At 46.2% G+C, this 23,905-nt stretch overlaps 1 protein-coding gene across 1 annotated transcript in view; it reads right to left on the bottom strand.

Annotated features, from left to right (window-relative positions):
- Positions 1-12,013: 12,013 nt before the first annotated feature.
- Positions 12,014-23,905, bottom strand: part of LOC146789721 (tetratricopeptide repeat protein 21A-like) — a 49,404-nt gene continuing 37,512 nt past the window's right edge. Inside the window, exon 6 of the mRNA XM_085631183.1 lies at positions 12,014-12,168. Coding sequence (XP_085487309.1) covers positions 12,014-12,168 — 155 coding nt within the window. The remainder of the gene's footprint in view (positions 12,169-23,905) is intronic.

Genomic DNA, 23,905 nt, shown 5'->3' with positions numbered 1-23,905 from the left:
AATCCTTATTGACTTACTCCTTGAAAAGGCATGAAGAGAAACTGAAAGGGTCATCTTAACTGAAGAGGATATTGAGGCGACACCTGGTAAAGTATTAACATCCTCCCACTGAGGGTAACCTTAAGAGGGTGACCAACGTAAAATATAAAATTATTGGAGTTTAGTGGCAGGGCAGAATTTGCTATGATAAAACTACATCATAACGTTTTGGCAATCAATAGAAAAAGATTTAGAATGTCTCGGCTGAGATAGTTATTCATGTTCTTTTTGTGGCTAGGCACTTCACTACATCCATTTATGCTCAACATTAGAAGAGGTTCTCTTCTTGTTTTGGAGACTGGGAGGTGGATCATTTTTTTGGCAGAGCCTCATAATTAACTTTGTCATCTCCTTGGCCAGAAAGGGTCTCAGCATAAATGCAACAAAGAGGCATTGTTAGAGTAAGGTCATTTGTTTAATCTCTGCCTGTTATTGAGTTTTCTGAAGATTCTCCAGAATACCTCCTCAGCTATGTGATTTTTTTCTTTTTACTGAGACTTTAACTTGGTCCTTACAATTTTCATGTTTGGGGTGATGCATTCTGGTCCTCCAGTAGCCTTCACCTATGAAGCCTGTGCCATTTTTGGGCACCACCACTACATACAAATACCATATTGACACAGCATTACATGCATGTCACAAGTCAACATTTGTTGATTTGGCCCTTGGGTCACTTCTGGGGTAGTGGGTTCAAGCCACGCAGGTGCAGTCTTCCTTCAGGCATCTCAGACAGCAAGGCAGTCCTTCATCTGATGCCTCACAGTACCAGGAGTGTTCTGAGGAGAGGTCTGTGGGATCCACATTGATACCCATTCTAATCAATTCCACTAACCCCACTGGGTTTGTTGCCAGCCTGACTAGTGAGACAAAGCAGCAGCAGGCCTAGGTGTGAGGTTCATCTGCCAGTGACAAGTAAGGCATTCTTTGAAGTTTAGGAAGGGACTGGGCACAGACCCATGGCCATCCCATCAAGGGAGGAGTCCCCATCCCTGCTTCCAGGACCTTTTGTCCACTGTCTCGAAGCAATGCACATTTCACCACTGGGGAGTCATCAGTGGTCAGATGACAGGTGGACACAGAGGAAAGCCTTTTGACTTGGGAAGGAAAATGGCAACATCCTAAATGTGTCAGTTCTAAAATAATATAAAGTCCAACTTTACCATTAAGTTAGATTTTAAATTCCTCTTAAAATGAGTCCTTGAGACATTTTTTTTAGCTACACCCAAATTAATTTAGCACTTGTAAGGAAATGTCCCTTTTTGTATGGTCACCCTCAGGTTTTTCAACAGATTCTGCAGGTTTTTCGACTGAGAATGCACTAGGACCTGCTAACCAGAGCTCAGTGCCCTGACCGTTAACCCCTTTGGTGCTTGCGTCGGCCAATGGCGGCCCCCCTTTAAACCTCCGGTAAAAAGCACAGGAGATTTATTAATTTTTTCCCCGGGGGAGACACTGAAGGCTTTCCTGGTCTCCCCCCGCACCCCCTCCCACCCATCTGTGACATCAGCACGCCGCGATGGGGTAGTGCATAAACCAACCTTGCTATCCTACTGGTCTACTCGCACGGTTTGGTTAACCCCCATCTTCGCACCATACCTGAGCAGAGATCGTTTTTTGCTATTGCAGCGCATGCAGCATTTCAATGACAATTCTGCTGCATTGCCTCGGGACCATCCAGACCATGACAGGTTGTTCAAAATTCAGCCTGTCGTGGAACATTTGTCTGCCTTGTTTCCAGAGGTTTATACTCCTGGAAAGAATATAGCCATTGATGAGTCCTTGATCTTGTATAAAGGGTGGCTGCTGTTTAGGCAGTACATTCCGAGCAAACGAGCTCGCTATGGCATCAAGCTGTACATGCTGTGTGAGAGCTCGACTGGCTATGTGTACAGCTTGGGTGTGTATACTGGGAAGGACAACTCTTAACCCTGTAGGTTGCCCTCCCACGCTTGCGGTCACAGGAAAGATCATATGGGAGCTTGTCCAGCCACCACTTCACAAAGGTTATAACCTTTATGTGGACAATTTCTATACAGGAGTAGAGCTGTTCAGTGAGCTCTACAAAGCTGGCACCGTGGTTTGCGGTACAATTCGTTGTCATCGCAAAGGATTCCCGCAGGAGCTTGTTTGCAAGAAGCTCCAGAAATCCCAGAGCACTGCGTTGCGTTCTAACGAACTGCTCGCAGTCAAGTCCTCAGATAGGCATGAGGTGTACGTGCTCACTACAATTCATACTGAGAGCACTTCCCCTGTCATGGTTTGGAGTCAGATGGCCAAAGTCCACACGCCCACCTGTATACTTGATTACAACACGTACATGGGCAGGGTGGACAAGAACGACCAGGTTCTTCAGCCATACAATGCGAGTCGTAAAACTCGCACTTGGCATAAGAAACTGTTTACGCACCTGATCCAGATGGCAACATACAATGCGTATGTTATTTATCGTGAGACCACCACAGGAAGACTCATGTCTTTCCTTGACTTTGTTGTCAGTGATTGAAAGTCTCACTGCTACAGAAGCAGCAGCCTCCACTTCATGTGTTCTGGAGGACATGGCAAGTCTGCAGGAGCGACACTTTGCTGATAAAATTCCTGCAACGCCCAAAAAGGAGCGACCATGTCGTCGTTGTAAAGTGTGCTCGATGCAGGGAAAAAGGCAGGAGACTCGTGTTTACTGTCCCCAGTGCCCAAGTAAGCCTGCCTTCTGTTTTCCTACTTGCTTTATGTTGTATCACACATAAACAAAATACTAGGAAATTGAATGAGGTGGAGCTGCCAATAGGTAAACCTTTCAATTGGTGGGAATGGATACCTACTGTCTGTGGGCAACTCCTTCACTACGCAAGAAGCTGCAGAATATTTCTTCCTCTACTTCAGGAAATCATGGACTTCAACAACTTTATCTGCTTTGAGAACGTGGCAGTTGTGCTGTTCAACAATTGATAAGTGTATTATAGTCTCCACGCTGCACATACTGGTGGACAGAACATACGCCACATTGTCATGGAGTACCCATGTTTCACATTCAACCGTTCTTCATGGTTTATGGTGTTGGCTTTAGAAAACTTTTGAAAATTTCCAGCATGTTTGCCTTAGTTTCAAAGGTAGATATGCTTGCTCAGCTCGAGGAATGACTTTGCGGCATACTCTGGCACCACCAACTTGCATCCAAAAACTGCAAGGAGTTGCATTTAGCACAGTGAGAGCATTAATAACACGTGACAGTAATCTTTTCTCATGCCTCAAGTAACTAGAGATGGAAGGCATTAGTATAGGGTCTCTTGACAATTACAAAAATGCTCGTTTCCGGTCCAGGGAAGACATGGCTTGGCAGTTCGGGCTGGACTGTTCCCATGAGGCACAGGGTCAGACTGATTTGCATATGGCCTTGTCTGAACTGGGGTGGCGGAGTGAGCTAAAGAATGATGATGGATTAAACCCAGATCAGTTGACTGGGGGTGAGTGCTTGCAATGTTCAACACTCCGTCCATCATCCCCTTTGGTTTTGCTCTCTTGACAATTAGACAGAATTAGTTAGGACTCTGATGAGGACAGACATGCAAACGGGTTAGAACAGCTTATGGTAGGTGCGCTCTCCGAGGAATATTGCAAAGGTACAAGGCAGATAGTAAAGGAAGTATAGATACACGTCATGACTTCATCTTCACCCATGGATTCAAATCCATTGCTGCCACACTCGCACTGAATTTACTATAGTACTAATGGGTCAATGCTGCTTGCCATGTTCATCCTCCGTTAGAACTTAGTAGATGGTCAGTTTGCTGTATGATGAGTGCATTACAGTCACTGCACATAACGGGGAATTGGACATATGCTACGTTGTCATGGGCTACCGGTGTTTCACATTCATCCGCTCTTTATAGTTTATGATGTTATCTTTTGAAACGTTACAGCATGTTTGCCTTAGTTTCAAAGGTAGATATGCTCGCTTAGTTTGAGATATGGCCTACAAGGATCCTCGGACACCCCCCAACTTGCATTCACAAACTGGAAGGAGTTGGATTTAGCATAGTGAGTGCGCTAAAGGCCCATGAAAGACATGTCTTCTTGAGCCTCATGTGGCTGTCTTGGAAGCCATTAGTAAAGGCTCACTCTGCATGCGTTCGGTAACGTTCAGGAAGAAGGAGGGGGGAGACTTGATAGGTGGTAAAATGTAGTCAAACATTATGTCTTGTGGCATATGAATGTGATAGGCCCGTGCATGGCGGCGGTATGTTTGTGTGAGTGCAAGTGATTTGGTTGTTTGGGCGCGTGGCTGGTGGTATGGAAGTCTTGTGTGTGGTGTATGAATGGCGTGTGAAGGGACCATAAAGCGGTTGGTGCCGTGAAGTGGCTTCATGGCTCACCTTCAGAAGCTTGGCTTCAATATTTATATACTTTGATAAGTATTTGTGCTTTGAAGCCAGCGTTTCTGGAGGCGCTAAAACCAATCAGTGTAAGTGGTGGATTAGCTTTACCAAATTAGTGTTAGATTGAGATTTGTGGCGGTGTAATGGCCATTTCCAAATCATTATTTTCTCAATATGGGTAGCATGGAACTTTGTGCCCTAGCTCAGCCGTCACCTAGGCAAACCTTCACATTTTTGAGTAGTAGACAAAGGGGGAAGTACAAGGGTGAATGACTTGCGTGGCTCTCACAGTTTTTTTTTACCCAACATGTCCTGAAAAGCACATGAGTGAGGCACCATTTTTAATCAGGAGACCTAGGGGAATGCTGGGTGGTAGGAAATTTGTGTCAGCCCGGTGATGCCACAACTGTCCAACACAAAAATGTGTGGAAAAAGTGATTTTTTCAGTTAAATTTGAGGTTTGCCGGGGATTCTGGGTAAGAAATCGAGGGGGATCCATGCAAGCCATACCTCCCTGGAATTCCCCGGGTGTCTAGTTTTCAGAAATGTGTGGGTTTGGTAGGTTTTCCTAGCTGGCTGCCAGGCACGGGGCCAAATACGCAGGTGACCCCCCTTGCAAAACCAGGTTGTATTTTGATAGGCAATTTTGATGTCGCCTCAATATGTTTTGGGCCCTTGCCTGTCGCGGGTACTTGGGCCTCCCACACAAGTGAGGTACCATTTGTTTCGGAAGACTTTGGGGAATGCGGGGTGGGTGGAATGTTGTTGATCCACGCAGATTCCAGAACTATCCACCACAGAAATGTGAGGAAAATGTGTTTTTTTTGGACACATTTTTTAGGTTTGCAAGGGATCCACGCAAGCCACAACTCCCTGGAATTCCCCGGGTGTCTAGTTTTCAGAAATGTGTGGGTTTGGTAGGTTTCCCTAGCTGGCCGCCGGGCACAGGGCCAAATACCCAGGTGACCCCCCTTGCAAAACCAGGTTGTATTTTGATAGGCAATTTTGATGTCGCCTCAATACGTTTTTGGACCTTGCCTGTCGCAGGTACTTGGGCCTCCCACACAAGTGAGGTACCATTTGTTTCTGAAGACTTTGGGGAACGCGGGGTGGGTGGAATTTTGTTGATCCACACAGATTCCCGAACTATCCACCACAGAAATGTGAGGAAAATGTGTTTTTTGGACTAATTTTTAGGTTTGCAAGGAATTCTGGGTAACAGAACCTGGTGAGAGCCAGTCAAGTCACCCCATCCTGGATTCCCCTGGGTGTCTAGTTTTCAAAAATGTATAGGTTTGATAGGTTTCCCTAGGTGCCGGCAGATGTATGGTTCAAAATCTACAGCTAGGCACTTTACAAAAAAAGATGTCAGTTTTCACTGTTAAAATGAAGTGTGTCCACGTTGCCTTTTGAGCCATTTCCTGTTGCAGGCACTAGGCCTACCCACACAAGTGAGGTGCCATTTTTATCGGGAGACTTTGGGTACCACAGAATTGTAGAGCAACTGTTATTACCTATTGACTTTCGATGCATTTCTGCCTTCCAAATGAAAGACTATGTATAAAAAAGAAGTCATTTTGAAAAATGACCTATATGCTAGTATGGCTACTCCCAATTTCGGAAATGTGCAAATATCTACGGTTTCTAAACTCTATAATTTGTTCCCATTTCAGAAATACATAGGTGTCTTTCATACCGATTTTTCCATGTATACATTTTCCCAGAATAATTGCTATATACTCGGTACATAATAAAAAACGACTGCAAGACGCTGCTCAGTTATTGGCTCTGGGTTCGTCGGGTTCTTGGTGAACCTACAAGTCCTATATATCCCCACAACCAGAAAGGTCCAGGGGATGTAACGGTATATTGCTTTCAAATAGCTGTCGTAATTATAAGTTACACGTGAAAACGTTGACACAAATGTCTTTTTTTCAACTAATTTTCAATTTTTCCTATATTCAACGGTTAGTTTCAATAAAGAAACCTTGAAGGATCTACACAAATGATCCCTTGATGAATTTAGAATTTTGTCTACTTTTCTAAAATGTATAGCTTTCCAGGTTCCATTATTGCTTTCATACCCATTTCTACCATTTACTGGAAAGAGTTTGAAAGCACAAAAATTAGCAAAAATAGGCTATGTCACAGAAAAATGCCAAAACTGTGTAACAAATTTTGGTTTTCTGACAAAAGTGTTTGTCCCTGAAAATTGGAAAGATTGTGATTTCAGCACCACAACCCCTTTTTTGATACCATTTGCAGGGAAAAAAACAGACGCTTTCATCTGTAGCCTTTTTTTCTCATTTTTCAAAAATAAAAACATTCCTGTATTTTAGCTAATTTATGGGACCCCTCCAGGAGAATCCACAAACCCTGGGTACCTTTAGAATCCTAATGATGTTGGAAGAAAAGGACGCAAATTTGGTGTGGATACATTATGTGGCCAAAAAGTTAGAGACATAAGCGCAAACTACCCCAAGTAGCTAAAAAAGGACTCAGCACTGGGGGCGCTGGGGGGAGGAAGGGCCAGCAGTTAAGGGGTTAAGTGTATGTCGAATTGGCTAAATTGAATTGGAAATGGCTAACTTACCTGTAAGTTCCTAGTAAATGGTACTCTGGTACCCAGGGCATGTAAGTTAAAGGAGCACTCCAGGGCTTGCAGTCACCCTGGAAATCCCGCAAGTAAAGCAAGTCCCCCAGTCCGCCACTGAAGACTGGTAAAGCAGTCGTGCACGGCAAGCCAGACTTTTGCCATTTAAAGCAATTGCAAAGCGAGCACTTCCCCTGGACAGGTGTGCAAGTCACCTCTGTGACAGGCCTACCGAGCCCTAAAGGCAGGGTGCAGCATATGCCACAGGCAGAACATGTACTTTACATGTCCTGGTAGTAAAACACGCAAATCCCCAGTTTTACTGGGGCAAGACTTGGTTGTCCAATTGGCAGGTACAGGATTACATGCTGACCCCTAAGCTATGCTAACTCCTGAATGGTGAGACCAACGTGAGCACTCCAAGGTATCAAACAACTTGTTACATGAAGCCCAACTTGTAGCTCAGGTCGAAATAAATGCAACTTGTTGCAGTGTGCAGCTTTAGCAAAGCTGCAACTTTGTTGCCTTTAAAAAGCCTATGCCTTCCATGAGCACATGGAGCCTGCTCCATGAGACAACTTTCTGCCCTCCTGGAGAGACGTGCCAACAACTCTCAGGAAGGAGAACAATGAGAGATTGCAGGCCAGGGAGGTATCTCTTCCCTCCTGCAGGAAGCCACTTACGTGTTAGCCACAAAAGGCAGGCTTCAAAGAGCAGATATGGGAACCCAGAGGGAGGGCTGTCCCATTTTTGAGGTACACAGGCTGGCAAGAGGAGCAAAGATGGGAAACCAGTTGCAAAACCAGTTTCCCCAGGGCTTGTAACCCTGAGGTAACAACACCCGTGGGTGGGCTAGTGAGGTCCGTACGCACAGAGAGGGGTCTCGCCATCTTGGGAGCGGACAGAATAGCTCATCCTGGGATAGCCAGATGCCACACTCCACAGGAATTGGCCACCAGGTGGAAAAGAACCTGGTAGCCCATTGGCTACCAACTGTATCCTGTCCTGAGGGCCCTTTCCGAGCATAAAGAGGGCATCTCTGGTACACAGACCTCAGATCCCAACCAACTTGGAAGATGACTGAAGAAGGACTGCATTACTGCGTGAGGGGCCAGTGAAGAGAGGCTGCACAGACTAGGACTGCACCTGGTGATTAGAGAAGAGAGGGACTGTGCCTGCTGTGTCCTGCTCAGGGAGAAGTAGTCTCCACAGCCCAGTCAAACCAAGAGAACCCAAAGTGCCAGATGACTGGGGCGCCGATCCAGCAACCTTGAACCCCTCATCACCTTCGTGTACGAGGAATCTCTGCAGGAAGACCACTATTGATCACGACGCATCCACAGAATCCTGAGAGGATCTTCAGCATCCTTCATCCTTTGCATCAGGCCCACTCTATAGGAAGCAATCGCAATGTGGATAAAGTGCCTGCAACTGTTGAAAGACTGCAAATGAAACAAATGATGGACGGAATGCTGAACAAAGCAAACATTCACCCCCAGTCACAAAGATCTGGGTTGGGTTTAATCCATCGTTTTTTTGGATCACCAGGCCACCCCAGTTTGGGCCAAGCATATACAAACCAGTCTTGAGCCTGCTCCAATGGGAACAGTCCAGCTTGAACTGCCAAGCCAGGCACTCCCTGGACCAGAAACAAGCATCCTGTGACCGGTATCGGGGCATCACCCCTCATCAGCCAGGCTAGCTTTAATCCAGTGGCGCAGTGAGCATGGGACCCACATCTGGGCAGACCCTTCCCACTTAGGGCAACAAAAGCAAATGAAACCAATGATGGATGGAATGCTGAACAATGCAAACATTCACCCCCAGTCACAAAAAGATCTGGTTTAATCCGTTGTTTTTTTGCTCACCACGCCACCCCAGTTTGGACCCAGCCATGTGCAAATCAGTCTTCACCCTGCTCCAACGGATACATTCCAGGCTGGACTGCATAGCCAGGCCCTCCCTTGACCGGAATCAAGCATCCTGGGCTGATTTTGGGGCATCACTCCTCATCAGCCTGGCTAGCTTTAATCCAGAGGCACAGTTTGCATGGGACCCATATCTGGGCATACCCTTCCCAATTAGTGCGACAAAGGCAAATGAAACTCCCATGGCTAGGTTCAAATTGGAATGGCAGGGGAGCAAAAAAAATTGGATTTAGGCCCAGATCTCTGTACTGGGGTGAATGTATGACATTTTTCCGCATTCTGTCCATCAATTGTTTTTTGCCTTTGCCACCCAAAGTGGGACGGGTATGCCCAGACGTGGGTCCTGTGCTCTCCATGCCACTGGAGTCAAGCTAACCTGGCTGATGAGGGGTGAAACCCCGAAACCGGTCCTAGGATGCTTGTTTCCAGTCCAGGGAGGACCTGGCATGGCAGTTCAGGCTGGACTGTTCCCATGGAGCACAGGGTTAAGACTTATTTGCATACGATGAGTTGCGCACCATGTACTGCAAAACCTGTGCCACAGGTCTCTCCTGCTATGTCAATTTGAAAATGATGTTGAGCTGAGGACTGTATTATGTTCAATAAAAATATGTTAAAAAAATAAAAATAAAAGACTGATTTGCATAAGGCTGGGTTCAAACTAGAATAGCACGGGGAGCAAAAAAACAATGGATTTGGGCCCAGATCTCCATACTAGGGTGAATGTATGACATTGTTCTGCATTCTATCAATTGTTCTTTCTGTATTTGTCACCCCTAGTGAGACGGGTATGCTCAGACGTGGGTCCCATGATCTCCATGCCATTGGAGTCAAGCTATCCTGGCTGATGAGGGTTGAAACCCTGAAACTGGTCCTTGGATGCCTGTTTCCAGTCCAGGGAGGACCTGGCCTGGCAGTTCAGGCAGGACTGTTCCCATTGGGCGACGGTCAAGAGTGATTTGCATATGGCTGGGTTCATTTTGGAATGGCATGGGAAGCCAAAAAACGATGGATTTAGGCCCAGATCTCTGTACTGGGGTGAATGTATGACATTGTTTTGCATTCTGTCCATCAATTGTTCTTTTTACTGTTGAAGGACTGCTTAATCTCTGGGAATTTAACTGCTCTTGAGGATCCTTGACGGGACCCCTGACTAGCGCCCTGCCAGAGTTGGTCACCCTAAGTACTTCTAACTGACCTCAATGGCACTTAAATGCTTAACACGTATTCCTCTGTGTAAGCCTTGCTGCTCAGTGCCACAACTACCCAGGATTGAGTTGAGGGTTTGACAGATGAAAACCAAGGGTCCTAAAAGGTTTGGTAAGTATTACACGGTGAGGATTCACTACCACATCATGTAATACACCCAATTTCCTTAAAGCACTTAATAAATGTAATAGTGTAGACCAGGGTTAACCTATGGGAGAGACAGCCTTGCCACCGTGAAAAAACACTCTGTATGCTTTTCATTGCCAAGACATGTAAAAATAAAATCAATAAATGTCCTGCTTTTTGAAATACTATGCACCCTGCACTATGGTCATTAAGGACATACCTTAGGGGTAACTTACAAATCTTAAAAATAAAGGTTTAGGCCTGGCAAAGGGTTTTGTTTGCTAGATCGAAATGGCAGTTTAAACCTGCCAAACCAGGCTGCAGGGACAGGCCTGGAGACATGTTTTATAGTGCCACTTTAATTGGTGGCACAATGAGTTCTGTAGCCTTCTAGAAGGATTTCATTATAGGCCCTAGTTACCTGTAGTATCATGTACTATGGATATATAGGTGAATTAAGTGTGCTGATTAGGTTTATGCCAATTTTAATATGTTTGGAAGGGAGGGCACAAGCACTTTACCACTGGTTGGCAGAGGTAAAGTGCACACAGTTCCATGATCAACAAACCAACAGAAAGCAAAAATCTGGGGCGTCCATGCTGGAAGGGAACATTTCCAATAAAGAAACTTGCTTCTTTATACGGTGCTTTCTGAGGTCTTTTGCGGGATCTTTTAGGAAATCCTTCCCCGACAGGGTACTTATGGGAAGGAGAACCTGAGTCCATCAGCATATTCCTTGAAGACCGACCTTAGTCACAACAGTTTGTCCTCTTATTCTTTGATGGCCATCAGGTGCATAAATAATCAGAACAGAGAGCCTGATTTAGATATCGGCAGACGGGTTACTCCATCACAACAGGGATGATATCCCGTTCATCGGTACCTAAATCCCATATCATCAGATTTTGATTTTGGCCGACGAGATATCTGTCCTTTGTTGTGACGGATTGACCCATCTGCAAATATCTAAATCAGGCCCAGAGTCTAGACACCATAAACACATGTCCATTAAGTATTTTTTTTTGTGGCACCTATGGCAGAGGGTGAATCACAAGATCTTAGGGTGAGGTAATAGAACTAAATGTGAAAAGCACTGGAATTTTGACTAGGAATCACTGAGAAGAGATAAGGACGCACATTGATGAGGCGTGGGAAAACAGGAGCTAGTGCCTTACATTTTCAGTTGTCATATCCTGGGTGGCAGAGCTGTAGTTGGAGTCCTTTGGTGCCACATGTCAGTGCTGGAGAATTATTGTACGGGAAAATGTTTATAAGGTGAGGATCCTGCGGTAAGAATTCTCCATCAGGAAAGACTATTATGACTGATTGACAATCCAGTAAAGTGAAGGGCAAGTTGGAAGATTCTTGCACATATTTTTGGCTGAGTATTTTGCAGCTCCATCATTACAACTACACAAGCCAGACAACTGATGGCCAAATGCAAAGGTTCTGCATTCGAATGATTCCCCATCCAAAGTAATGTTCTGCACTGCACAAATTTCAAATGCATTCAGCACAGTCACATAAATTGTGTCGCTACAGCATGAGTAAATGTAGAGTCTCAGCTCATGGTGCGAAGTATTTTGCTTTGCAGTTTTCACAAAATAAATCCTTCTAAAAGAGAATTTTAGTTTTAGACTTCAGATAACTTCTTAAAGGATTTTCAATTTAAAAATATTTCATTATTACATTTCTCTCAACAATTGCAAATATAATTATGTTTCAAGGATATTATCTGAAGAAATTTACCAGCAGCAAAGGCCTTCGCAGTAGTTAAAACCTGGCTGCATCGGAATTCGGGACGATTTGGCTAATGCCAAGTCAAAAAAGGTTGGGGCTTCGTCAAGTTTTCCACTTCTTCTCAGCAGATCAATTAGCTTGCTCAGCACTATGAAGTTGTCTATAAAAACAATATATTCGATTACAGCACAGACGCTAAGGTCAGATAGCACACTACAAAAAACTTGACCATTCGGAAGTTACAGAAGATAGCATATGATCATTATGCACACTTGTAAATGAGAGCGTTATCCTCAAGAAAGGTAGTACAAATTCTGGTTAAGAATCTGATATGTTATCATAGCAATAGCAACATTTATTAGGAAAGTTGATTCCATCAGCACCTATTTACACGTCTTGCAATTACCACATAAAAGAGGAAAACATCTCAGAAAAAATGCTCAATTCCTGGCACTCTCCCAGCCTCATTCTCCACAGCCAGCTGTTAGCTATCAGCTTTCTCCTTCATTATCACAAAATTGTTCCTTATGAATTACACAAGCTTTAGGTATCCCTCTCAGCATCATTCCTATCACATTCGTGGGGCCAGCGAGAATTATCAAGTTTTCCTTTACTTGCTTTAGTCACATCTCATTCGAGATTGTTTTAATGAAATTGTAACATTGTAGCTACCTGCAATTTGAGAGCTTGCTTATGTATAACTGTAGGAAGGTAGGATCTTTCTGCATTGTTACCCCCACTTCTTGCATGGCGTTGCTATATTTTTCTGATTAGTCTGACTGGGATCCTGCTAATCAGGACCCCAGTCTCTGTGCTTCTTCCCTAGACATGGTGAGTACTTAGGTACACCCCAGATTGCCTGCTTATGTACCCTTGTAAGTCCCTAGCATATGGTACTAAGGTACCCAGGTCAAAAGTACACCAGGAGTCCTCCATGGGCTGAAGCATGTATTATGCCAGCCATGGGAGACCACTCAAATTATGACTACAGACCTGCTATTGCAGCCAGTGTACGCTAGTGCTAGCACCACTTATGACAGATATAGGATTCCTTATATCTGAAGTCACTGCACTTAAAACCTATAAGTCAACCCTACGACAGGCCTTTCAATCCTGAAGGCAGAGTGCTCGGGTATAAGTGTGAGGGTGCCACTGCATAAGCAGGACACCCCTACAATCCACAGAGTCCTTTCTCCCGGGTTGGAAGTTATGTTATGTTGTGATCTTTTATAGCGCACGGCTACTCCGAAGAGTGTCCCGGCGCTTTGACAAAAACCCGAGAGGTGAGACCAGGGCAGATGAGAGCAGACAGAAGGGTTACTGAGAAAAAAGCCATGTCTTCAGCTCCTTCCTGAAAGTCAGTAAGTTATTGACTTTCCTCAGAGACGGGCAAAGAATTCCAACATTGAGGTGCCAGATGGCGGAAGGAGCGACCTCCAATTCTAGCCCGTCTAATGGAAGGGACAGAGGCCATGGACATAGATGTAGATCTCAAAGTTCTGCTAGGAACATAGAAGGCCAAGCGCTTCCTGATGTATTTGGGCCCTACCAGATGGAGTGCCTTAAAGGCAAGGGTTAATGCCTTAAAGGTGATCCTTTTAGACATCGGGAACCAATGCAGGCTTTTTAGTAGCTCAGATGCCCTCGTTCTCCGCTAAAGACCATAAATGGCTCTTGCGGCGGAATTCTGCACAATCTGCAGACGCGAAAGAAGAAATTTAGGCAGCCCCAGGTAGCGCACATTCGCATAGTCGAGGCGAGAGCCTATCAGGGCCTGCACAGTGATCTTTCTATGGTGCAGAGACAACAGCGGAAGAAACTTGCGCAACATCTTCAGGATGCCAAAACATTTACCCGCAAGCCCAAGGATCTGAGGTCGGAAGGAGAGACCATCGTCGATCGGAAAACCAAGATTTTTAGCCTTAGACGAAGCATCTGCCGGTGGAAACATATCGGAAGGCCACCAAGACTTCCATCTGGGGTCAGGGGAACACCCAAAGAAAAGCAATTCCGATTTATCGGAATTACATTTCAGACTGTGCTGTTGAAACCAGTCAAAAACAGCCCCCAGACAGTCTCTGATCCGCAGGCCGTCAAAGTCCGAACCCTTAGCACAGGTAAAGAGAAGCTGGGTGTCGTCAGCGTAGGATATGATCTGGGCACCAAACGATTCCGCCACTGCCGCCAGAGGAGCCATATAGATATTAAAAAGGGTGGGGCTTAAGATGGAACCCTGAGGCACCCCAACCTCCAAAGGCGGCATCTCGGCGGAAAAAGGAGGAGCCCAGACCGTTTGCCGTCGGCCGGTCAGAAATGACTTAAACCAATTCAACACCGTTCCCCGGAGTCCGATCTCCCAGAGTCTTGAAAGGAGACCGTCATGGGGAACGGTGTCAAAGGCCGCCGACAAATCCAGCATTACCAAGATGGCCTTTTCTCCAGTGTCTAATACCTCCCTGATGGCATCGGTGATTTCAAGAAGAGCGGTCTCCGTGCTCATATTCGCACGAAAACCCGATTGAGTGTCATGCAAGATATTGTTACTCTCAATAAAGGTAGAAAGGGAGGCATGCACATGCTTCTCAACCACTTTTGCCAGAGCAGGGAGGAGGGAGATAGGCCTGTAATTGGAGTGGATTAGTGGGTCCAGATTGGGCTTCTTAACCAGCGGCAGGATCAAGGCGTGCTTCCAGGCTTGGGGGACAGCTCCAGTGCTCAGGGATATATTGAGCACCGGGTTAAGCAAGGGGTTCAAGGCAGGCGCTACTCGCCCAAGACATTTTGCAGGGCAGGGATCCTGCGGGGAGCCAGATTTCAGCTGGGTGAGGAGATCGAGTGAGGCTGAGGAAGATAGAGGGGGAAATTCAGATAAAGAAGGACCTTCCACCACCCCAGATGGAAACAGGGCCGGCCTGGTCTCAGGTGCAGATGCAAGACTCATAGGGGGAAAAGTATCTTGAATAGATTTGATTTTAGTGGTAAAAAAGATTGCGAGCTGGCCAACCCATGATTCGGTATGGGAGTGAGTGGGCAAGATCGAGGTAGGGGGAGACAAACTCCTTTACGATGCGAAAGACTTCTTTACTTGTATTCTCAGCATCGTCAATCCTTCTTTCAAAATAGGCTTTTTTTCCAGCCATAATATGGCTGTGATAAAGCCTAATAGCTTCCTTATATATAGTTTTATCCCTGGGATCATAAAGGCGACGCCATGCCCTTTGGGCTTTCTTACACACACGTCGCATCTCACCGAGAGAGGGAGTAAACCATGGGGCAGAAGCGCGCCGACAGAATTTGCTGGACGTTTTCCCGGGAGCTAGCTCCTCAAATCTATCTACAAGCCACCTCTGTAGCAGATCCAGATCCTCCTCTAAAATGCCGGATAGCTGACAGGGGTGGAGAGAGAGAGCGTGTGTCAGCATTTCAGAGGACACCCGATGAAAAGCCCGTGCCATCCCTCTAGAGCATTCCAACGGTCTTATGGAAGTCACGTTGGTAGAGGGGATATGAAAATGTATTAGATAGTGGTCAGACCACAGTACCGGGGCCGGGGGAAGCATATTAATCAACGTGGTAGAGAAAACTTGGTCGAGAATATGACCTTTGTTGTGTGTGGGGGCAGAAATGTACGGTGACAAACCCAAAGGAGCTGTGATATCCCACAATTTAACAACATCTGTGTTGCTGCCCATATCCATGTGGAGATTAAAATCTCCCAACAATATGCAGTGCTCAGATTTTAAGCAGAGTACGGAAAGCGCAGCCTGCAATTCCTCAAAAAAAAGACCTAACGGTCCCGGTGCTCTCTATATTAAGAGCCCGACACAGGCTTGGTGAGGGGACAGGGAAAGGGTGAAACCGAGGGATTCACATCCCGCGATATTATCAGTCAGAAAAGTCGAACAGGAGAAGCGCTTGTCAACCACCATAGCCACCCCGCCACCTCTACCTGCGGCCCTGTCTATCCTGATGATGATATATTCCACGGGAATAGCATTAGCTAGATCAGGGCCAGAGCTCTCTCCCAGCCAGGTCTCTGTTAGAAAAAGGCAGAGCGGCTTAGACTCCGACAACAGGTTGTAAATATCCAAAGAATGCCTGCTAAGAGATCTGGTATTAAGGAGAAAGCAAGAGTGGTGAGTGGGCAGAATCGTGGGAGATGCTGCATTGGGTCCGGTCAAACGCCAGCCACAGCCGGGACAGCTCTTCTTCAGTGCCCGCCTAGCAGGAAAGACGCAGCGGCAGTTAGCCGCCTTACCTCGTAAAGAGAAAAGTTCAGCAGAGGAGTAGAGGTGCATAGTGGCCGAAAAACAGAGAGCACCCAAGGATAAAAGGCCTACGTCCGCGCCGGCCGCAGTCCGGAACGCTGACGGGCGCAAACGGGCTTTCCTTAGGCGCTCCTTCGGCGCGGAATAGGCGCGCCCACCACGCGCGTCCGCTGCGCGGTGAAAAAACGCCTCTAAACTTATAGTCGTGCAGGGGGGGTGGAAGGAGAGCCGCACTGCTGGTCCGCCGACCGGTGTGCTGAAACTCCTCCCAAGATGGCCACTATTTCTATCCCCAAGTACCCAGAGACACCTCGTATGCCGGATTAGAAAGGGAAAGGGAGAGAAAGGCAAGTCCCCCCGTGGCGCTGTTGCCACCCAGAGCACACGGAGAAGACCATAAGAAAAAGAGCCAAGATAGTGTGGAGAATGCACCCGGCTTTCCGCCTCAAGTGCAAAAACAGAAGAGGGGTCAGTCGGAAAATAACAGAGTAAGGTGAGCAAGGAACACAGCCAATCTCAGTTGAAAATACACACACAATGAGCGGTGTAAGCGCAGCACCAGGTAAAAGTGGTGACGCGCGCTGGCAGTCAGCGCAAGGAAAAAAAGTTAAAAAATAACACAACACGCTAGCACACAGCGTGATATGCAAGTGATTAAAAATGCTCTAAATAATTATTAAAAGTGCCACAGCACAGCACATCAGACCCCGAAAGTCCCGCCTCAGGTTTCAGCACGAGGATGCAAACAAACTGTTGTGCATCAGCCATTACGATATAAAGAGCGGCCATGCGTCATTACGCGATTGCTAACACTAAACTGGCTGTAACGAACCCCATCATGTTTGTTATCAAACATTTTGGAATCATACCCCAACACGATTTCATGCACTGTAAAGCTCCTCCAGGAGGCCCTCAGTGCTCCCGGTACCAGTTTTCTAGACATGGACAGCAAACTATGGCTGCTGCCGACCAGAGACACGATTCTGCCCTCCTGCTGCTCAGCCAAGCTCGACCAGGGGAACACAGGACAATAGGTTTCCTGTCACGGAAAGGTGTGACCACCTCCCAGGTCGGACTTAGTATATTGGGACAGGGTGGGGGCGTTTACCAGCACCACTAGACTGCGTTGAAGGGCACATTTGGTGCCCTCCTTGCATACTCCTGTTGAAACCAGTTCAGGGGGCCGTTGGCTCCTGCTCTGGCACAAAACTGGACAAAGGACATGAGAGTATCCTCCACACTGTCCAGCCCCTCGTGTGGGAGGGTCCCCTGAATTGTCCCAACCCTTTCCTTAGGGTACTTAAGGGCTTACCTGTGGATAGTTCCTTAGATTTGTCATGGGACAAGATTCAGATCTGAAACCACTTAATCTTCAACCGTCTGGGCACTTTGGACTTCGCTTTGGGAACAGAGACTGCACCTGGGAAGATTCCTGCTGCCCCTAGTCTCGTTGTCGTGCCAGTCTTCTGCATCATCTGTGCCTGTGCTCCATAAAGGTTCTTCTACAGGCCTGTGAACATCCAAGAACCCTGAAGGAATCTCCCTTGAAGTGAAGGAGTCACTTCTCTACATCTGAAGACACTGCAACGAAGCTGACCAATCTGCTGTTCCTCAGCTTATACGGACTTCCGAAATGTTCAGCAACACAAGTGGTGGTTCTGCAACTCCCTCAAGGCCTCCAAGTTAATTAACGTTTGCGGGTTGAGGGGGAAATCTGATCTGCCAAAGCATTTATGGCCTTTTTGAAATTTGCAACGATTTGCACGAGTATGCCTGAGTAGTCAAAACAGTCGCAGGATTACTCCTAGAAAAGCTTAATGAATTTCCATTTACGCATATCTGAATGCATTTCTGCATGTATAAATACACACAACGTACATTTATGCACGTGAAAATGTTTTACAGTGCAATTGTACTTAACTTTTTTTCTCTTCACCGAAAATAGTTTGTCATGCTCCAAGGCAAGATTAACAGATCAAAAGGCACACAAATGATTGACGAATGCGAAACAAATCAAACATTCACCCCCAGTCAAGAGATCTAGGTTACATCCATCATTCTTTTGCTCACCATGCCATTCCAGTTTAGGCCCAGTCATATGTAAATCGATCTTGACCCTGCTCCTCATAGGAGCAGTCAAGCCTGAACTGCCAAGCCAGGTCCTCTCTCTGGACCAGAAACTAGCATCCTGCGACCAGTTTCGGGGTATCACCCCTCATCAGCCAGGCAAGCATGAATCCAGCGTCACAGTGAGCCCGGGACCCACGTCTGGGCAGTTCCAGTGCACTTAGGGGGAGAAAGAAAATGACATAAAAATGATGGATGGAATGCGGAACAAACCAAATGTTCATCCCCAGTCAAAAATTCTTGGTTAAATCCATAGTTCTTTTGCTCACCATGCCACCCCAGTTTAGACCCAGCCATATGCAAATCAGTCTCGACCCTGCCCCTCATGGGAACATTCCAGTCCGAACTGACAAGCCAGGTCTTACCTGGACCAGAAAAAAGCATCCTGGGACCAGTTTCAGTGTATTGCGATGAATTTTAACCCAAATCTGTGACTGGAGGTGAATGTTTGATTTGCTCAGCATTCCATCCATCATCTGTTCCTTTTAAGATTAAGGTAGCTGCAATAGTCTAATACTCAATTAACAGAGTAAAAAAATGGGGTTGAGTAAGAGATATTGCGCCCACTTCACTTTTGCTTTTTTGTAATATGTAAAACTGAACTATGAGAATGGTTTGCAAATGATGTAATATTTATGCACTATTGCATCTAATATTATAACACTTCGTTAAATTGCTGGTGTGTACTGGTTTCAGTTTTAAAATTTTCGTCGGAAATGTGTGATACACTATCTAGGTCACCTTTGCAGAAGTAGCTATGGGCATGCGGAAGTCGAATTACATAAACTGGCACACACATACATACTAGCAAACCCATTTACATGCACTCTCACTCACACCCATGCATTCATAAGTGCACATACATACACCCACTATTCACAAGCACATACACACCATTCACATGCACACACCTACACACAAAAAAAAGCAAAACACAGAGGCGGGAGGGAAAACTTAGTGGTTCTTGGAGGACTGGGATTGTTGCCTCCACTTTATGGGTCAGCCAACGAGGGAAGGTGACAGTCCCTTACGAGTCACAGAGTGGAATGGGGTCAGTGAGACTGCTGATCCTACCCCACTCCGTGATGAGGCGTCAATGATGGACAGTCAGCCCTGGGCACTTCAGGTCCTAAAAAATAAGCACCCAGGTCTGAGTCTATTTGTGACACACCCCTCTCGTCATAATGGTGATGACCTCTACGCGCTTTGCCGGGCTGAGGAGGTCACGCCCACAGGGCTGTGAAATCTTCAGTCCGGAAAAGTTCAGCTCAGGCGCCTGCACATTTAGGGCATGTACAGTGGCTAGTAATCTGATCTGAAGAGTGTCTATCAGGCGGACCTTTGCTCCACTGGCTCCTCCACACATGTAGACGGGCTGTGCCTGGCAGACGAGTTTGACAATAACTTATTAACCCAAAAGCATTGTCTTTTCATCAAGAGGACCATACTGTAACTGACAGGGTGTACACCTATATTCCAAACTTCACTCTGGAGTGCAGCATAGAACAGACAACCTTAACTCTAGACCACTGTCCTGCTTGACCAGATGGTACAATGTTATACGAAGTCCTCAGAAACTGAATACCAGGCCCCCTAAGAGCGCAGAGAGTATTGCTGTTTATTCCACTAATGCTGGCAGTGGCACCCATAATCTTTTCAATGATGTCAAAGGTGAGGCGATGCATTGGGGACATTTCGGTTCCAAGAAGGCCACTCATTTAGGACCTGTTGCCGCATTAGACTTTGGTAGTTGTTATGAGAACCATAAATGTCTCAGCAAGTGCAACGTTGCAGAGTTGTATACCAGAATGACATGACGTCTGCAGTTTCAGTAGGTGCTTGTGGCTCTGTTCCGAATGGTGTGTCACACAGGGTCTGCAGACAGTGCACAAAAGCCCACATGGGCAGTGACAGCACAGCCTGATTTGGACCATGGTGCAAACATCTTCCCCATTAGTTGTGATCACAGAGATGGACTTGTTTGTTTTTCCAAATTCTACAGTAAACAGGTAGAACGTCATACGCTCTGACAAACTGTTCCAAATATGAATGTTGTGTGGGCTGATTCAAATATGATTTTCTTAAAACAAGCACTAACAGAGTAGGGCTGACCTATTATTCATATCAAAACCAAAGGGAATGATGGACGGAGTGTTGAACATTGCAAGCACTCACCCCCAGTCAACTGATCTGGGTTTAATCCATCACCGTTCTTTCGCCCACTCTGCCACCCCAGTTCAGACATGGCCATATGCAAATCAGTCTGACCCTATGCCTCATGGGAACAGTCCAGCCGCAACTGCCAAGACATGTCCTCCCTGGACTGGAAACAAGCCTCCGTCCATCATTTCCTTTGGTTTTTGCTTTGTTCGCCAAAAGTTGGCAGGGTATGCTCAGACGTCAGTCCCTTGCTCACTTTGCCACTGGATTCAAGCTAGCCTGGCTGAAGACGGCTGAAATGCCAGAAACCTGTCCTAGGAAGCTTGTTTCCGGTCCAGGGAAGACATGGCTTGGCAGTTCGGGCTGGACTGTTCCCATGAGGCACAGGGTCAGACTGATTTGCATATGGCCATGTCTGAACTGGGGTGGCAGAGTGGGCTAAAGAACGGTGATGGATTAAACCCAGATCAGTTGACTGGGGGTGAGTGCTTGCAATGTTCAACAGTCCGTCCATCATTTCCTTTGGTTTTTGCGCTATTATTCATATCCCCATATGTTATTATGCATCGATTTCGGAAGATATGAATGCCAAATAAAGTTGCCCCTGCAAGACCTAAAACAACAAAATGAAACAAGAGCACTGAACTGTAACTGAAAATAATAGGCGCTCTGCCCAATAGCAGCGCATTATAGGAACCGATTTGCACTGGCAACACAATATGAGCACTGGACACTAAAGAGCAGTGGGAGCACTGGCAGCAAACTGGAAGCTATGGACACCATTAGCACACACAAGGAGCTATGATGCAGGACCTGTCATCACATTTGAACTCTAGGCACTGGATGCGATGGTCACAAGGGCAGTTACATGGAAACACCGGGCACTTGAAGCTCAATGTATAATGCTTGGACACATGAAGCAGCCACTGATGATTGTGAGATGACCTGTAACTCTATACGTCAGAAGAAAACTTGCAGAAAACACTAAGATCTGGGCTAAGGGTCACAATTGACAACCATGGGCACTAGGCGCCCCTTTTTGTAGAGACACCATTGGAAGTGCTGTGTAGCAAGGCAGGCGCACCATTCTAGACAACAAGAACGAGATGTTGCAAAATGCTTACAAGCTCCAGCGAGAACAATGGGGAGAGAAAGATGCAAAACTATACATGACCCATTATGAGAAATAAAGACATTTTGCACCAGGCCCGGTTCTAGAGGGTGGGCCAGGTGGGCCAGGCCCACCCAAACAGTGGCCTTGGTTCACCCAAACAGGAGCCTTGGCCCTCGCAGTGAGGGATTGAAGGCAGGCGCGCAACACCATTGGGCTCAAAGTGCTTCAAACCCCCAACTAACTCCCCCCCCCCCCCTCCCCTGTGTCAGCCCGGGCCGAGACAGCTTCCCCGGGGCACACAGACAGTTTTAGAGATTATCGCAGCCGCACATGAGTACTTTACAGGTCTTTAAAAGACCATTTACATGTTAAAGAGGCTTTGTTTATTTTTTCACCCCTTCATATCCACATGGCGAAAAGCGACAAATCCTTTCTTTGACAATGGTAACCTTTGCCCACTGTTCTGCTGCGTGGATATTTCTTTTTCTATGCAGCAGAGAAAATAAATGTGTTTATTCCTATTCACCTTTCCTGACCCCTGCTCATCACATCAGGCTGTGACACAAAGTTTGACTAATGTAGTAGGTAAGAGAATGTGTTACTGTTCTTTTTAATATCTGCGCAGGCCCAGCAGGACACATACTTCGTGTGTGCTTCATTTAAACAGTTTTTATCATTATCATGGCCAATGCAGGACAACAATAAGACAATAAAAGATGCCCAGGTAACGCTGGTGAATAATGATCCTGCTGGAGAGCAATCATTTGCCTGTTAGTAGTTTTTAAATGCAGATGAACTGTATTTTATGTGGATAGCTCAGTGGGTTACTGCCTTTGTCACAGAGATCCTTGTGTTACTTGCAGTTCAGAAGTTACAATCCTAACATAGGACAGTGACCAATGAACTGTCATCAAAGCGCTGCTTACAAACATGAATTTTATAGTTAGAACTTCGCTTTTTTTGTTTCGTGATATAGTTAGAACTTCCCCAGGCTTTAATTATTCTAATGTTGCTAAAATTAGTATGTTTGGGCATATATACATTTTTATCAGTAAAGCTGACCCACACGGAATACTCTTTAAATCCTAAGGTTGTGTTTCCCCAGACCAAACCCTCTTAAAATATACTGCCCACCAGTATGGATGACATGTCATTCCTACACCTTGTAATCCTCATTGGTTTATGTGACATTTCCTGTAGACTGATTTACATACTTGTATCATTCATTGTCTCTGTATAATGTGTGCGTGGTGTAAAGTACTGACACACACTACACTGATATGAGTAGCGCTACACAACAAATGAAATGCATATGACAGAGGGGCTACGTAAAGATGAGAGGCACTGTTGGAGGGTGGCAGTAAGGGAATCTGAGGAGGAGGTAGTGGGAGGGGCTATGGAGCGATGTGGGGAACTGTTGGAGGGTGGCAGTGAAGGAATCTGAGGAAGAGGTGGAGGGGGAGCAAGGGAGAGATGAGGGGCACTGCTAGAGGGTGGTAGTGAGGGAGTCTGAGGAGGAGGTCATGAGGGGGAGGGGCTACTGAGAGATGAGGGGCACTGGTGGAGGGTGGCAGCGAGGGAATCCGAGGAGGATGTCATGAGGGGGAGGGGCTATGGGTAGATGAGGGGCACGTGTGGCAGTGAGGGAATCCGAGGGGAAGCTCAATAGGGGGGCCATGGAGGGATGAGGGGCACTGTTGGAAGGTGGTAGTAAAGGTATTTACGAAGAAAAAGGTGATTGGTGTGGCGCTAAAAAAGACTTTCGCATCAGCGCTGAAGCTGGCCCTGTCATGGCCTTTCTGTTTTTGTTTATTTAATTAGCAGTCGGGTCATAAGGGCTACTGTGCAGCATACTTTAAAGTGCGTGCTAATTATATTTACTGCTATATTCAATGTTTTAAGTTTGAAGGTGATTTTACTAATGTTTTTACCGGGAAAATTAAAGTGGAGCCCGATGGTGCCTAATATGGGGCTGGGGCCCAAGGTCAGCTGTGAGAAGGTGCACTGCAGAGTAGTGGATAATCAAGCCTGTAAGGGAGTGCATTGCAGAGTACGGGGTCAGGTGGAGGTAGTAATGAAGAGGGATTCTCCCTGAAGGCTCTCACAGAGGGAGCCCAAGAAGTGTCACTTGCCTGATACTCCCACCTCAGAAACCTCCTCTTCCCATCAAAGGAACATTACATGGAAAAAACACTTTTTGAGAGTGATAATATTTAGAAAGAGATTTG

The sequence above is a fragment of the Triturus cristatus genome, chromosome 10 (genome assembly GCF_964204655.1).
Source record: "Triturus cristatus chromosome 10, aTriCri1.1, whole genome shotgun sequence".
NCBI lineage: Eukaryota > Metazoa > Chordata > Amphibia > Caudata > Salamandridae > Triturus > Triturus cristatus.
This window is presented reverse-complemented; position numbering and strand designations above follow the sequence as displayed.